General features: G+C 33.3%; 1 protein-coding gene across 1 annotated transcript; it reads left to right on the forward strand.

Moving 5' to 3' along the window:
• The first annotated feature begins 10,121 nt into the window (after positions 1-10,121).
• Positions 10,122-11,972, forward strand: LOC149062944 (uncharacterized). Its single transcript, XM_089215452.1, has 3 exons — positions 10,122-11,261; positions 11,331-11,568; positions 11,797-11,972. The coding sequence occupies exons 1-3, from the start codon at positions 10,122-10,124 to the stop codon at positions 11,970-11,972; spliced, it is 1,554 nt and encodes a 517-aa protein (XP_089071578.1).
• Positions 11,973-17,630: the final 5,658 nt, after the last annotated feature.

Here is a 17,630-nt window from a genome sequence, read left to right on the forward strand (position 1 = left end):
ACTCACGCTCACGCGACCGTTCGGTTCACATCCTGCTATTCGCGATACGTAATCTCAATAAACCCATGCCTTTATTAGTCTACCTAAATGATCTCAATTGTTACGATAATTTCGTACTATGGGTTTCTCTTAGTTTGGCCTTCTACTCAGCTATTGAGGTCCTACACTGTTCGATCGTGGAACGATTTTTTTGGCCACCTATTTATGTTTGCTCGATAACACAGGTCAGGCAAAGCTCCCCTCTCCACTGTCCCGTGACAGTTCGTCAGCCGATGGCTGAGACGCCAGCCAACTTGGCGTCTGCGATTTTTTGTCTTTTCCCAACGGTCGAACTGAGCACAACGTCGTGCTCGTAGCTCGTTCACCGTCTTTGCATGTTGCAAAAAATCTCGTGTGATCACGTGGTGTCATTTTTCCACTTCGAACTTATGATGTGGTGTGTCAAGCTTGTACCAAGCTAAGTTTAATTCTCGTTTGAATTCGTCCAACGAAGAGCTTGTTCCCATTAGCTGCAGTTTTCGTTCTGCATCAAGGGACTAGATTGTCCAATGCTGTAGCCATCAGGTCATATATTATCATACTACTCGTACTGTGTCCACTCGTGTTCAGTGGCCATTTAAAATTATTATTTGTATGTTACAACCTTAATGCCCAATTATTAGTGTTTCATTATTATTATATATTTGTTATACACTGCGGCATTTGATGTCATTGTACTCAATCTTATTAATATATTATAAATGCCTATAAATACTGATTATTATACGTACAATTATTGTTATTATACCATATTTTATATGTTAATGTCATGGGCGCCCGTGTATTATAATAATTAAGTGTCATAAGCTTTATATTATTATCATTTAAGACTTAATATATAAACCGTACGGTCACCGGCCGTAATATCTTATATTATAAAACGTGAAGACGGTGGCGCGTCCCGGTGTCGATTATTTCGTCCCATAGCGAATCACCAATCACAAAATTCGACGGCGATTCTCGCTTATCGCTTTTCGCCTTTTCCGATGTTTGCGCGTTATTGATAACTCGAGTGCGATTCTTCAGATTCTCGCCGGCGGGTGCCGACATTTTCGCTTTTCGCCCCCCGCACTACCGTTTTCGACCTTTTTTCGGCCCCGTTCGAGCTCTCATCGCGTTCCCCGCGAGTTTTTACCGTCCGCGCGGTCCGCTCTTCTCCCGTGCGCCGTCCGCCGGGGCCGAGACGTCGATCGCCAGAACCGTCGCCGCCCGTCGTCAGTCGCCCGGATTTCCGGACGTTTTAGTTTTTCCCCGATCCGTTTCGTCTCTTTAAAGGCCGCGAGTGCTTTTTTTCGGTTCGCAGCCTTCCCCGCCGTCTTTTACGTACCTACGCCTGTACACGATTTTGTTTGAATTCAATAAATCACATCAATATAATGTGTGTTGTTATAGACATACAGAAGGATGTACTGCCACGCGTACTACATAATTAACGTGTACCGTGCCCGTAGGTTGGTCGGGGACACAAATCGTGATGCCATCGGGAGAATAGCAAAACATAAATCTTACCCACTTAATGCATATAGTATAGTTACCAACACATGAGGACATTCAACAATTTTAGTATTATTCTACTGCTGTTATTGATTTTGTTGCAATAAGTATGATTGCATTTGTGTTAATTAGGTAAAACTGTTTTTTAATTCCATAATGTACATACAAATACACACACACACACACACACACACACCATATTTTCAATCACTGCCTCTCAGAAGTTCTTAAACTTTTATAAGTATAGGTAACAGATTTAATACAGTTTTTACATTTTATATTCTTATATATATATTTTTCTATTTAAAATAATAGTTATCAATATAAAGTATTGCTAATTATATTAAATAGTTACTCATTTCATCATATTTTTCAAAACAGTCATCTCACATTTCAATTCATTAGGTATAACTTGATTGCTTTATAAGTAATGATGATCCTTCAAAGCTTAATTTTAACAAATTGTGATACTGTCAGGAGAATAACTTTAATAAATAAAGCATAATGAGTAACAGCAGTAATTATTGTACATTCTAAACGTCAACAACTGATGTACGCACAACTCTGTGATATGATACATCATACATTGAACAAACAAATAGACATGTGAGTTGTAGTAATGTGTAGTACATAACCAGGTTAGTACACAGCTTAACATAACAAGTTGTTCTTACTTTAACAGCTGTATATTGTTATAGAATTTCACAATTCTGTTTGACTCAACACACACACATAGTGCATAGGTAACGAATAAAATACAATATATATGCCTTAGACTGGCCAGTGACCATATTATATGTAACATAGCTTTAAGCATTGGACTTAGAGCAATACATACACAACAATAATAATGCATATGCAATGTATTCACATTTAGTATGCTACTAGGTATATTCCTGTGACATGTATAAAGTTATTAGATTTATATTGTTAAATTCCTATACTGGATTTTATTGTGTACTCATTTGGTAAGAAACGACAATGACAATAACAATAGCATAATATATCTAATTGGAGTAATATATACACCGGAGAGGTTGTAAAACAAGTAGTACATGACTTTTATTCTTTATCAAACACACATCAGACATTACAATGTATTCGAATTGGGTATATATGTTTGCTGTGCTTTCTGTTGTCTGTGATACGATTTCACCCAAACACGGTACACAACAATTAAATATATGTGATGTGTAGATTATAAACTCTACTGTAATATACTGGATTTTATTGTGTACTCATTTGGTAAGCGACGTTAATGTTCCGCTGCTCTTATGTGTTGTTTATGTTTTAAAAAACAAATAAACATGCAAGTATTTAATGCACAACAAAATATATTGTAATATGTAGTAAATGACTTATATTTTTTAACAAAACACAATGTATTCGTATTGGATGACTATGATCACCTTTAAAATGCAATATTTAATAGTATTTGGAATACATAAATATATATATTATATATGATTTGATGAAAACAATGGTGTAAGTATTCATATATTGTAAAATAAGTGCATTATGCAATAATATATAAAACAACGGTATATATATACACGAGAGGTAAGAATATATGATTTATAGAATTCACATATGTATTCAATGGGTTAAATGGAATACGATTCATTATTAATTATATCATAAAACAGCTTAACAGTAGTAGTTTCCACAGAGATTAACAACTCGAATAGTAGGTAGGTCCCGTTAGGCGTTAGGCATAGTAACCGTAGGTGTGTAGATCGATACCGTGATCGTCGATTTGGCGGCGGCAATGATAATAGGCACGGTCGGTGTTTTTTTGCATTTTTTTTTTTTGAATTTTTCATTGGAAACGTTTCAAAAAAAAAAAAATTTAATTGGCCGCGAGTCTGTTTCAAAGCCATCCATATCGTACCTACGTCTTCTAACAATATATTGCGTGTACGACATTACCGTACGTTATTATGCCGGGTTGACACCAAGCCGACAAAATAGCGACTTTCTGTCTCGCGACGAAATGGAAACATAAATGATAATTATTGTACCGTCGGCTAAATTTTTGCATTTGCTACATCACGGGGTGACACACGTCTTATGTATAATACCATATAAGTATATCATTAAATCGGTTGAAGATGTTTATAGAATTATGACTTATTACCGCGGTAACTCGGTTGCATAAAGTTTAATAAATTATTATTCAAGATTATCATCTAGGCAGTGGTTTCAAATGTATTTCGTTATTCAAATGCAAGTCACACAAACAATAAATTATGTCAATTTCATTTCATTTTTACTGCTTAACAATTATTCCAAATTGACACTTTTAAATTCTGTATTTGTAAGTTTTACACTAACATGCTGCTGCAATAACGTTTTTGTCAAAACAATCTATCCAACTAACTTCGTTTAAAACATAAATATAGATCATGCAGTCGATAGTTATCGGTGCCTACACTTACTGTTGTAGAGTCAACAACACGTTTGTAACTGCGAAACACACAGGCATGTTAACACTCATTGTTTCAGCCTAATCAACATAAATAAATTAATATAAAGATTATAAATATGTATGAACACACCGTTCTTCTGTATTTTAAAATACAATTGAAAATGTTAATCGTATTTATGTTGTTTAGGTAGGACTGTGTGGAACTATGTTTCTATTGCATAGTTCACACACACAAAGTTATTTATAAGTTATAACTCACTTTTATTTTACCTTTAACAAATTATCAAAACACTTATACATTTCACAGTATGTATATACTGTACACTCACACGATACTATACAAGTATCTGATATAAATATTCTGCATAACATAAATCTCACCTCAGACTTATCATATAATATTATAATTTGTTCTACTGCTGTTATTGATTATGGCTTTCTACTGAATTCTTTATTTGTGAGACGTGTACTAGGGATTCCATCATTTCAAATTCTGTAATGGGTGCCTACACTTAATGTTGTAGAGTCAACAACAAATTTTGTTTCTGCAAAACTCATAGGCACACCAATTAAACGTTCTTCTGTTTTGTTCTACTGCTCATATAAATTACAATTGAATAATATGTACAATAATATGTTGTTAAGGTATAACTGTATGGAACTGTATGTTTCTTTTGCATAGTTCACACACACACAATAAGCAAGGTTACAGTTATTTATAAGTTATAACTCACATTTATTTTAAATGTGCCTTTAACAAATGAACAGAACACTTATCCATTTCACAGTAAGTTATAATGGACTTTCTTTCATAAATCTCACCTCAGCACATTCAAGTAGATTAACAAATATTAAAATTTCATAACTCATCTTATACCAGCTTTGTTCAACTGACTACTGCTGTTATTGATTATGTTGCCTATGATTGTATTAATATTAATTAGGTAAAACACACACACACACCTACAATAAGCTGCAGTGTTACAATTTTAAAGTTACCTAGCTACTCATAACTCCCTAGGTACCATATCAATTTATACTTATACGTTTTCTTACACAGTTAATTGTCTGTATATACATAACTAAGGCCGTATTTAGGGGGGAGATACAGGGTACTGTAGACCCAGGCAGCTGAGAGGGCAGCTAATTGTATTTTTATAATGATTAATGAGGCGTATTTTATTATTTTTTTTGCACCTTGGTGTCAAATTCTTAAATACATACATAAATACATGTTGAGTTCTGCTAAATGGCTTCATCATTCCACATGCTGTACTCTTTTCAACGATCCCTATATCGTTAGATTATTTCAATACTTTATTTGCCGTGTTGATAGAACTAATTGTACGTTGTAAATGCTTAAGTTAACTTAATATTTGAAATTTGTTTATGTAACCTTAACATTATATATCACCATGAGTTGCTGTTAACATATTAATAATGTATTGTAGTATATAGTAGGCACTGATAATTAATTTCACTATGTTATATAGATTTAAAAAATAATGTGTAATGTATATTTTAATGTTGTTATACAACAATATAACGTTTATTGCTATTATACACTGCGAAAATTCTACTGCTCAAAACAAAATATAATCGAATATATTTCTATTGCATAGGTCATACACAAACACAGACACACACCTACACACTGTGTGTGACAGACAATAAGTAGAGTTACAGTTATTTATAAGTTATAACTCACTTATAACAAAACACTTATACATTTTACAGTATGTTATAATGGACTTTCTTTCATATAAGTACACTGTAGGTACTCACATGTTACTACAAGTATCTGATATAAATATTCTGCATACAGTATTATATATTTAGTGTTTAAATTGCATAATGTAGATACAAATACAATACACACACACACACACCAAAGACTTCAGCCCCTCACATATATTTTCAATCAATGCCTCTTAGAAGTTCTTTACCGCCCTTTATACACTACAAAAATTTGCTAATTGCAAGGCAAGTAAAACTTAAAAATAAGAAATAAAACAATAATGAACTTTTATAAGTATAGGTAACAGATTTAATACAGTTTTTACATATTTTATATTCTTATTTTTCTATTTAAAATAATTTCGTTGTCAACAATATAACATCTCTATCAATATGAAGTATTGCTTATTTCGAAAACCGTTCCTTTGACATAATAGTAGATCTGAGGTTATTATTATTTCTTCTCATTGCATGTAGACGGAATTGACCTGAAGAGTGATAGCCAATTGAATCATTTCAAAAAGATTTGGAACTGTATATCTTCATCTTTAGATATATTTTCTTCGACGGTTAAATATAGTTAGTAACTCATTTCATCATTTTTTTCAAAACAATCATCTCACATTTCAATTCATTAGGTATAACTTCAAACAAATATTGATTTATAAGTAATGATGATCCTTCAAAGTTTAATTTTAACAAGTTGTCTATTATTCGTTTTTTCAAAAGTAATCACTTATTGTTTTTTTATAATATAAAGCTTCGCGTGGTTTTTAGGGGGACTTTGAATGTTTTTTTACGGGGCTTACGCATGCCGAATAGGTTTTATTACCTACACAATTCATACAAAGTTAATCGGTTTAACAACATTTAATTCACTATTCGTTAGAGAAAAAAACAGCTTAAGAGTAGTTGTTTTCATACGTTTAACAACTCAAATAGTAGGTAGGTCCCGTTAGGCGTTAGGTTTTATTATAATATTGTATAGGTACTAAATTGTGTAGAATTTTAAAGCACATTTATTAATACATTTTGTACTTGAAAATCTAAGTATGTTTATCTCCCCCCCCTAAGACAAATTCCTAATTACGCCACTGACATGGCACGCATCACTCCGATCATACTGTTGATAATTATTCACAACTCATATACCTATGGGTGCCACACTTACTGTTGTAGAGTTAACAACACATTTTGTTTCTGCAAAACTCACAGGCATATTAAACACTTATTGTTTCAGCCTAATCAACATAAATAAATTAATATAAAGATTATAAATATGCATGTATGAATACACCAATTAAACATTCTTCTGTTTTGTTCTACTGCTCAAAACAATATACAATTGAATATTCCGTATTTTAATATTGTTTAGGTGAATAGTTCACAAACACACACACAATAAGTAGAGTTACTTTATTTTTAAGTTATAACTAACTTTTATTTAAAATATACCAATAACAGATGAACAAAACACATTATGGACTTTCTTTCTTACAAGTACACTCTACTCACATGAGATGCTACAATCATATACCTATGTAATTTATAAATTCACTTAATAGTTAATACATATAGTATAGTACCTACACTTACTGCAGTTACTAACACATAAGCTCATTCAAGTAGATTAACAAATATTTTATAACTCATCTTATAGCAGTTTTGGCTATGGATTGCATTATTGTTAATTAGGTAAAACCATGTTTTAATTGTATTGTACATACTAACGCACACATACACATCTACATTAAATAGTGTTACACAATTTTAATGTTACTCATAACACATTGGTATCGATAGGTACTTTAACTACAAACAGTTAAAACCACCTGTTGTGTCCTGCTAAATGGCTTTCTACTGAAATCTTTATTTGTGAGAGGTGTACTAGGGATTTCATAATTCCAAATTCTGTACTCAAGACATAAACATTTCTCACTCCAATCATACTGTTGAAAGTTAATTACATAACACTACATATGGGTGCCTACACTTAATGTTGTAGAGTCAACAACAAATTTTGTTTCTGCAAAACTCATAGGCATATTAAACACTTATAAGTAAATTATTATAAAGATTATGAATATGTATGTATGAACACACCAATTAAACATTCTTCTGTTTTGTTCTACTGTTCAGTATAAAATACAATTGAAAATTTTATGTTGTTAAAGTACCTAATAATATGTTGTTGAGGTATAACTGTATGGAACTATGTTTCTTTTGCATAGTTCACACACACACACACACACACACACACACACACACACACACACACAATAAGTAGAGTTACAGTTATTTATAAGTTATAGCTCACTTTTATTTTAAATGTACCTTTAACAAATGAACAAAACACTTATACATTTCACAGTATATTAAAATGGACTTTCTTCCATATAAGTACACTGTAGGTGTACTCACATGATACTATAAGTATCTGATATAAATATTCTGCAAAACATAAATCTTACCCACTTAATGCATATAGTATAGACTATACTGTACAGTTAACAACACATGAGAACATTCAACAATTTTTGTCTCAAGTTTACTGTCACAAGTAGATTAACCAACATTATGATTGTATTAGTGTTAATTAGGTAAAACTGTGTACATACGAACACACACACACACCACAGCCCCTCACATATATTTTACAATCACTGACTATCAGAAGTTATCCTTTATCCTCTATAAAAACGTGCTAATTGCCAGGCAAGTAAAACTTAAAAATAAAACAATAATAAACTTTTATAAGTATAGGTAACAGATTTAATACAGTTTTTACATTTTATATTCTTATTTTTCTATTTAAAATAATTTCGTTGTCAACAATATAACATCTCTATCAATATGAAGTATTGCTTATTTCGAAAACCGTTCCTTTGACATAATAGTAGATTTGAGGTAATTGTTATTTCTTCTCATTGCAGAAAATGGCCGTTGCAAGTAGACGGAATTGACCTGATGAGTGAAAGCCAATTGAATCATTTCAAAAAGATTTGGAACTGTATCTTTAGATATATTATAGTAACTCATTTCATCATATTTTTCAAAACAATCATCTCACATTTCAATTCATAAGGTATAACTTCAAACAAATATTGATTTATAAGTAATGATGATCCTTCAAAGTTAACAAGTTTTCTATTATTCGTTTTTTCAATAGTAATCACTTATTGTTTTTTTAATATAAAGCTTTGCGTGGTTTTTAGGGGGACTTTGAATGTTTTTTAGGGGGCTTAGCCCCTACAGCCCCTCCCCCACTACAGCGCCTATGACAGACACACACACTTACACCTACACTAAATGTGTTACAACACAAAACTATATCAACTTATACTTATATGTTTTCTTAAACAGTTGTTTGTCTGTACCTACATACATAACACATCGGTACCTAGGTATTTTAACTACAAACAGTTGAGTTCTGCTAAATGGCTTTCTACTGAATTCTTTATTAATTGTAAGATGTGTACTACGGATTTCATCATTCCACATGCTATACTCTTATCAATGCTCCCTATACTTTAGAACTAACTGTACATCGTATATGCTTAAGTTAACTTATTATTATGTATCACCATGAATTGCTATTTGTATTTGTATTGTATTTGTATTTGTTATATAACGTTTATTACTATATACGCCGTGAAAGTTGCTGATTTTATATGTAAGATAAAGCAAGTTATCAGTGGTCAAAAAAGTAGTTCTTCTGTTTTGTTTTACTGCTCAAAACAAAATACAATTGAATAATTTGACCGTATTGATATTGAACTATGTTTCTATTGCATAGTTCACACACGCACTCAATAAAAGGTAGAGTTACAGTTATTGTACTTTTAACAAATGAACAAAACACTTATACGTTTTCACAATATAGTTTATAATGGACTTTCTTTCATACAATTACATAGTACTCACATGATACAAATATTCACCTCAGATGGCTCAGACTTACCATATAATTTATAGTATCTACACTTACTTTTATAAATATGAATGTACAAACTAATCAACTCATCTTCTTATATCTGTATTTTAACCTAACCGTACTTCAATTGTATTGCACATAGACGCAATTAGAGTAAAAAAATTGGGAGGCCTTCAGCCCCTCACATATATTTTTCAATCACTGCCTTTTAGAAGTTATTTTCCACTCTCTATACCACCATAATATTATGATGTCATGTTACTTTTGACGTTAAAATAATAGTAATGCAATAACAATAATAATGTACCATGTACAAATAATATTTTAAAAACAACTGTTTCTGTTTGCTTTTAAAATGTTAAAATGTCACTTTTGGTTCGACTTTGTGGGATCTGTATAAACGTTGACGGTGTCGATGGCGTTTCCATGCGTGGGTATTTATCATGTACCTACACTATACACTCTTGATGATGTAGGTATTGTTTAGGTATGTTTAACGGAAAATGCGAAAAAGGTCATAAACTGGGAACCGGTTTTGCTGTGCACGAATCAATTATACATTCAGTAAAGGAGTTTAGAGATATAAATCCGAGAATTACAACTTTAACAATTAAAACAGACAATTTTGACATGGTATTAATCAACGCGCATGCTCCAACTGAGGATAAGAATGAAGAAGAAAAAGAGCTGTTTTATGCAACACTAGAAGATACGTTTGGCACGTCAAAAGGTGATATAAAATTAGTATTAGGTGATTTCAATGCAAAAATAGGAAGGGAAGAGCGCTACAAATCGACTATTGGAAACTACAGCCTACATTCCAGCACCAACGATAATGGTACTAAATTAATCGACTTCGCTTTAGGAAAGGATTTGGTGGTCAAAAGTACTATGTTCCAACGAAAAGACATACATAAATATACATGGATCTCGCCGAATGGGAGACATAAAAACCAAATTGACCATGTCCTAATAAATAATAGATTCAAAAATAGTATCCTGAATATAAGAACTTTACGGGGAGCTGATATGGACTCGGACCACCTATTGGTTGGTATATGGATGAAAGTAAAAATTAAGAAGTATAAGAAAGGTAATCTAACAAACAAAGGACGTACCGATATAAATAAACTAAAGGACAAACAAATATGCAAAGAGTATGTAGAGTGCTTTCAGAATATTATTAAAAGTAAACAACTAGATATAGAAAGAAACTTAAATGTTGATAAAACATGGGATCATGTAAAAGAAAGCATAAATGAAGCATCATCGAAAGTCTTGGGAAAAAAAGTATCGAAAACAAAACCATGGTTCAATACGATTTGTGAAGAAGCTGTACAAAGAAGAAAATTAGCAAGACAAGAGTGGTTAATTGACACTAACAACGAAGTAACGCTGAGAAGATTTAGAACTCGCCAAAAAGAAGCCAGCAAGATATTGAGATGTGAAAAGAGAAAATACGTTCAAAACATATTAGAAACAGCAGAACTCGATTATAAAACACACAGAACTAGGGATATGTATAAGCGAGTGAATGATCTCAGAGGTGGATACAAAAAGAAAGAAAGATTTCTAAGGGATGATGATGGCTCCCTGATAACTACAAATGAAGAGTTGGCAAAGAAATGGGCTAGCTACTTTGAAAACTAGCTAAACTGTGAAGAACCGAATGAAACCTTTAATTTTAATTTTAATCAGGAAATCCAAGAATCACGGGATTGTGAAGAACCGACCTTGGAAGAAATAAAATTACAGATAAACATGCTAAAGAATAACAAATCCCCCGGAGAGGATGACATTCAATCAGAGCTCTTAAAGGAAGGCGGAGAGGAAATGGTAATGTGGTTATGGAAGGTAATTCACGAAGTCTGGACAACTGAAAAAATGCCTAAAGAGTGGAAGACAGCGGTGATCTGCCCAATTCATAAAAAGGGAAGTAAACAAGACTGCAATAACTATCGTGGGATAGCCCTCTTAAACGTGGCGTATAAAATTTTTTCAAATTGCCTATTAACAAGAATAAAAACAAAAGCAGAACAAATTATTGGCAATTACCAAGGTGGCTTCAGACCGGGAAGATCGACCACAGACCATATATTTATTTTAAGACAAATATTTCAAAAAATCTGGGAGTTCGATAGAGAAATACACGTTCTTTTCATAGATTTTAAGAAGGCGTATGATAGCATCCATAGAGAAAGCTTAATAAACATCTTGAGAGAATTCCATTTCCAGGACAAGCTTATAAAATTGGTTGGGATAAGCATTTTGGATACATTTGTCAAAGTTAAGGTTGGAAATACAAACTCAGACCCAATCATTGTCACCAATCTTATTTAATACAGTAGTAGAGAAAGTCGTAAGAGAGATGAATATTACACCGCAAAAAGGAGTTAAATTCCAGGAATCGTCCATAGGACTTCTGGCTTATGCAGATGATCTGGTGATCATGGAGGATTCACAAGACGGACTAAAAGATTTATTAAACCGGCTGGAGAAAGCAGCACTGAAAGTTGGACTCCATATCAATGAGGACAAAACGGAATATATGGTAGTAGGAAGACGAGACACTATAAGATTATATCCAACTCTTAACATCAACAACCGAAATTTCAAAAGAACAAGACAATTTAAGTACCTAGGATCCATACTTTCAGAGAGAAATGAAGTCGAAATAGAAATAGGAACAAGAATTCAGTCAGGAAATAAATGCCTTTATGGTCTTGCGAAATTACTGGGATCAAGATCACTTTCAAGAGAGTTAAAATTACAATTATACATCACATTAATACGACCTGTTATTACTTATGGAGCTGAGGCGTGGCCATTAAGGAAAAGTGATGAAAGAAAACTCTTAGTTCTGGAAAGAAAAATACTGAGGAAGATCTTTGGACCAGTAAAGGACAGGCTTAGTGGGGAATGGAGAATAAGGAAGAATGATGAACTAGAGACACTCTTTCATAAACCCAGTATACTCGAAACGATAAAGAACAAAAGATTGCTTTGGGCTGGGCATGCCTGGCGTAGTCAAAACCCACTCATACGTATGGTACTGGAGGAGAACCCTAATGGAAAAAGACCGCTGGGAAGACCACGTCGGAGATGGGAGGATGGAGTTAGGGATGATGTGAAAGCATTAGGTGGAGGAGAAGATTGGAGATTACAGGCATCGAATAGAGAAAACTGGAGGCATGGATGTATGTCGGGATGGTCATAGTGGCCGAGTTTACCGAAGAAGAAGAAGAAGGTATGTGTGTAATTCACTTTATGTCATTGGAACGTCGGACATTTTTACGTTCATTCTTACCGACACAAGTAGTCCGTCGGTTTCATTTCATTGTTATTGGTAATTTTTAACATTTATCCTTTAATTTGTATTGTTTTGACAGTGTGGCTGATTAATTGATTAATTATGATATTGAGATATTGTATATGATATTATATTTTACGTTTCATGTGGGTCGACTTTTGATTACCGACTCTCTAATACGAATTGATAGACGCTCGAACACGGTTTTCAAATAGTGCCGCCTTCGACGGGTTACCACAAAAACCTTTTATTATAAATCCACATATCGCGACGTCAATCGTATTAACTACTCATATCGTCTACCATTATGGTAGTGCAACATTACAGGCGCTATGTACAAAATTCTAACCATACAGTCTCCGAAATCGGTATTCACTTGACGTGACCGACTTGCTAGACATTTAAATACGGCATTCGGCTTTACGCTTTTCGTTTCGACATTCATAACAGCACAAGACTGGACCGTATCGACTGTTGAACTGGGATTTCAAATTTGCCGCTTTCGAAACGATACCTCCACGCCTCATCATAAATCGTTATCACCTGCTACGACTTTTGATTATTGATTGACCGGCGAGTACAGCAATGATTTTAATAATTCAAACGACTCTGTCTCCGCCATCGGTACCCACTTTTCACCGACCAAGGGGGTCTGGGGGTCTCCCCCAGCTAGCACGGAGGGCTAGTCTTATATTATAAAACGCTAAGACGGTGGCGCTCCCCGTGACGGCTCTTACGACGTCCTTGGGGAACCGTACCGTTTATACGTCGTCCTCGGCCCACCGCCGTTATCTCGGCCCGCGGTCCTTATCGCGTTGTTTCGTATTCGATCGGTTTCTTCTTTTTAAACGCCGTCCGTGTGCTGATCGGCTTAACAGTAGTTGTTTTCGCAACAGTCGTCAACTCGAATAGTAGGTAGGTCCCGTTAGGCGTCAGGCGTAGTCATCCGTAGGTGTGCAGATCGAATCCGTGAGCGCCGGTTTGACGGCGGCGACGATGATCGTGCGGTCGGTTCATATTTTGCATTTTTTTTTACGTAATTTTGTTTTAATTTTATACTTTGCCTCACTCGGTAACGGCGACATATTATTATTATATTATATTGCATTTTATTCAAGATTTGTCCGTTTTGCAATAATTATTGTTCAGTTATACAGCAACAATACCTGTCAGTTTTTACTGGGACTTTTTAACATTTATCCTCTTATTTGTGTTGTTTTACTGCTTTACAATTCCAAATTGACCGTTTATTATATGACCGATGAACACATAGATGAATTAATATAAAGATTATAAACATGTATTACGTAATTTTGTTTTAATTTTATACTTTGCCTCACTCGGTAACGGCGACATATTATTATTATATTATATTGCATTTTATTCAAGATTTGTCCGTTTTGCAATAATTATTGTTCAGTATACAGCAACAATACCTGTCAGTTTTTACTGGGACTTTTTAACATTTATCCTCTTATTTGTGTTGTTTTACTGCTTTACAATTCCAAATTGACCGTTTATTATATGACCGATGAACACATAGATGAATTAATATAAAGATTATAAACATGTATATGTATGAATATTCCGTATTTTAATGTTGTTTAGGTAAATAGTTCACACGCACGCGCGCGCAATGAGCAGAGTTACATTTATTTATATAAGTTATAACTCACGTTTATTGAAAATATATACCAATATAACAGACGAACAAAACACATTATGGACTTTCTTACAAGTACACTCACACGAGATGCCTATGTAATTTGTAAATTCACTTAATAGTTAATACATATAGTATAGTACCTACACTTACTGCAGTTACTAACACATAAGCTCATTCGAGTAGATCAACAAATATTTTATAACTCATATATATCTTATGGCGGTTTTGTTATTACTGCTGTTATTGATTTTGGCTGTGGATTGCATTAATGTTAATTAGGTAAAACCGTGTTTTAATCGTATTGTACATACTAACGCACACATACACATCTACATTAAGTAGTGTTACAATTTTAATGTCACTCATAACACATTGGTATCTAGGTACTTTGACTACAAACAGTTAAAACTACCTGTTGAGTTCTGCTAAATGGATTTCTACTGAACATCGTTCCAAATTCTGTAATCGGTGCCTACACTTAATGTTGTAGAGTCAACAACAAATTTTGTTTCTGCAAAACTCATAGGCATATTAAACACTTATAAATAAAAATTATTATAGAGATTATGAATATGTGTGTATTAACACGCCAATTAAACGTTCTTCTGTTTTGTTCTACTGCTCAATATATAAATTACAATTGAATAACATGTACAATAATATGTTGTTAAGGTATAACTGTATGGAACTGTATGTTTCTTTTGCATAGTTCACACACACACAATAAGCAAGGTTACAGTTATTTATAAGTTATAACTCACATTTATTTTAAATGTGCCTTCAACAAATGAACAGAACACTTATACATTTCACAGTAAGTTATAATGGACTTTCTTTCATAAATTTCACCTCAGCACATCAAGTAGATTAACAAATATCAAAATTTCATAACTCATCTTATACCAGTTTTGTTCAACTGACTATACTGCTGTTATTGATTATGTTGCCTATGATTGTATTAATATTAATTAGGTAAAACTATGTTTTAATTGTATTGTATATACTAACACACACACACACACACCTACAATAAGCTGCAGTGTTACAATTTTAAAGTTACCTAGCTACTCATAACTCACTAGGTACCATATCAATTTATACTTATACGTTTTCTTACACAGTCGATTGTCTGTATATACATAACTAAGGCCGTATTTAGGGGGGAGATACAGGGTACTGTAGACCCAGGCGGCTGAGAGGGCAGCTTATTGTATTTTGCATAATGATTAATGAGGCGTATTTTATTATTTTTTCTGCCCCTTGGTGTCAAATTCTTAAATACGGCCCTGTACGTGATCCATTGGTACCTAGGTATTTAAATTACATGTTGAGTTCTGCTAAATGGCTTCATCATTCCACATGCTGTACTCTTTTCAATGATCCCTATGTCGTTAGATTATTTCAATACTTTATTTGCCGTGTTGATAGAACTAATTGTACGTTGTAAATGCTTAAGTTAACTTAATATTTGAAATTTGTTTATGTAACCTTAACATTATATATCACCATGAATTGCTGTTAACATATTAATAATGTATTGTAGTGTAATTAATTTCACTATGTTATATAGATTTAAAAAATAATGTTTAATGTTGTTATACAACAATATAACGTTTATTACTATTATACACTGTGAAAATTCTACTGCTCAAAACAAAATATAATTGAATATTTCTATTGCATAGGTCATACACATACACACACACACCCACACACTGTGTGTGACAGACAATAAGTAGAGTTACAGTTATTTATAAGTTATAACTCACTTATAACAAAACACTTATACATTTCACAGTATGTTATAATGGACTTCCAAATGCTGTAATCAAGACATAAACCTTTCTCACTCTGATCACACAGTTCATAGTTATTCACTTAACGCATATGGGTTCCTACACTTACTGCTGTAGAGTCAACAACACATTTTGTTTCTGCAAAACTCTTCTAACTCATCTTATAGCAGTTTTGTTCTACTGACTACTGCTGTTATTGATTACATTGTTACAATTTTAATGTTACTCATAACACATTGGTATCTATAGGTACTTTAACTACAAACAGTTAAAACCACCTGTTGTGTTCTGCTAAATGGCTTTCTACTGAAATCTTTATTCGTGAGACGTGTACTAGGGATTTCATAATTCCAAATTCTGTATTCAAGACATAAACATTTTTCACTCCAATCATACTGTTGAAAGCAAATTATGTAACACTGCATATGGGTGCCTACACTTAATGTTGTAGAGTCAACAACAAATTTTGTTTTTGCAAAACTCATAGGCATATTAAACACTTGTAAATAAATTATTATAAAGATTATATGAACACACCAATTAAACATTCTTCTGATTTGTTCTACTGCTCAGCATAAAATACAATTGAAAATTTTATGTTGTTAAAGTACCTAATAATATGTTGTTGAGGTATAACTGTATGGAACTATGTTTCTTTTGCATAGTTCACACACACACACACACACACACACACACACACACACACACACACACACACACACACACACACACACACACACACACACACACACACACACACACACACACACACACACACACACAATAAGTAGAGTTACAGTTATTTATAGGTTATAGCTCACTTTTATTTTAAATGTACCTTTACCAAATGAACAAAACACTTATACATTTCACAGTATGTTATAATGGACTTTCTTTCATATAAGTATACGTCCTTGGGGAACCGTCCTCGCTCGGCGCCGCCGGCCATCACCCGTCACGAACTCGCTCTCCCGTCACCCGTCCCGTACGCTATTCGCGGACTTTTCAAATTCAAATTATATTACGTCGTGTTTGTCGTTTTTAGTAATATTAAGTTAAATATTAGTTAAATCATATTTAAGTTAAGTATCGCTTGACGAACATTCTAGACGTGTGTTATGTACTTTTGTGTTTTTTCTGACGTTAGGTTAGCTGTATGTCGCTGGACGTTTACACGATTCTAAATTCTGTAATTAAACTGATGATGAAAGCCGCGCTGCATAAAC

Source organism: Diuraphis noxia, unplaced genomic scaffold (assembly GCF_037042655.1).
Source record: "Diuraphis noxia isolate RWA-SAM2 unplaced genomic scaffold, SU_Dnox_SAM2 contig0001, whole genome shotgun sequence".
Classification (NCBI taxonomy): Eukaryota; Metazoa; Arthropoda; class Insecta; order Hemiptera; family Aphididae; genus Diuraphis; species Diuraphis noxia.